The sequence below is a fragment of the Belonocnema kinseyi genome, chromosome 6 (assembly GCF_010883055.1).
Source record: "Belonocnema kinseyi isolate 2016_QV_RU_SX_M_011 chromosome 6, B_treatae_v1, whole genome shotgun sequence".
NCBI lineage: Eukaryota > Metazoa > Arthropoda > Insecta > Hymenoptera > Cynipidae > Belonocnema > Belonocnema kinseyi.
The window spans coordinates 17,532,708-17,533,796 of record NC_046662.1 but is presented as its reverse complement, the minus strand read 5'-3'; the positions used below and the strand labels follow the sequence as shown (position 1 = coordinate 17,533,796).

At 30.6% G+C, this 1,089-nt stretch overlaps 1 protein-coding gene across 1 annotated transcript in view; it reads right to left on the bottom strand.

Annotated features, from left to right (window-relative positions):
- LOC117175279 (lipase 3-like) overlaps nt 1-671 on the bottom strand; it is a 56,523-nt gene extending 55,852 nt beyond the window's left edge. Inside the window, exons 1-2 of the mRNA XM_033364988.1 lie at nt 632-671; nt 117-397 (exon numbers count right to left, since the gene is read on the bottom strand). Coding sequence (XP_033220879.1) covers nt 117-397; nt 632-671 — 321 coding nt within the window. The remainder of the gene's footprint in view (nt 1-116; nt 398-631) is intronic.
- Nucleotides 672-1,089: the final 418 nt, after the last annotated feature.

The following is a 1,089-nucleotide window of genomic DNA, read 5'->3' as shown; positions in this document are numbered from 1 at the left end:
AGGGAAGTAAGAGGTGAAATGGAAGTGTGGGTAGGTGGAAAAATTCATCTCAATAAATTGTGTGAAATTTATATATAAATTCTTAAACGAACTTACTGATGTTTATAGTAATCCACCTTTTTGTCCACTTCATCACCCTTTGCACATGGTAGCGCTGCTTGGATAACTTTTCTTTCATACGTGTAGTCATCAGGCTTCGGAGGATTTTTCGATTGGTTAACATTTGAAATATCCATCAGAGCTCGACCTATATTGGCCGTCCTAGTATTTTCTTCAGTAGATTTGTCACATGATCTGTCCATATCCGTTTTCGTTATGTTAAAAATTTTTTTTAAAAGCTCTTTATAGTCACCAGCGAATTCCTGTCTCTTATCAGAATTACAGTTCTTTAAAAACCCTTAAAATTTGAAAAAAATTATATTAGTGAAAAAAACATTTGACACTATATTAAGAAATGAACCTTGTAAATTAGTTGCGATCAAGAAATTAGATCAGCTAATTTAGAGGGGGGTGGTAAAATATGGCTATGTATTGGGAGGGAGTAGGGGGATTTCGATGATTTTGAGTAGAATTTTCAAGTTAACCATAAAAGCCTGTCTTTAAATAATTAAATTTATTTTCTTATACTTACCGACAGAAAGTACTATCAAAGTAAAGACTGCGAACTTCATCCTGAACTTAATTAAAAATATGCTTTAAAACTCGGGAAGTAAGGCTTTCGCTTGAAACAAAAATGACCATTTATATACTAAATTTTTCGAAGAATTTATCTTGTATCCATTCAAGGTTTGTTTATAATCAGTACAGAACACGCTTATGCGGTACATTTTTTCTTATCAAAGTTATATTTGCCGCACCTTAAATTCAGTTTGAATAACTTGTTCTTGAACTAGATTTTATAATTACACGCGTTTTTCAATTTGATTGCGAAAAATTAAACATTTTAGAAGAATATATACTTCTCTTTACTGAATAAAAAAGCAACTTGCGGTTGGAAGCTCAATTTCATTGTCAAAAATTAAGCGTTTTATTAAAAAATTCGTTTTATCTCAAAGAAATTTAGATTTTTTAACTGAAAATCTTAAATTT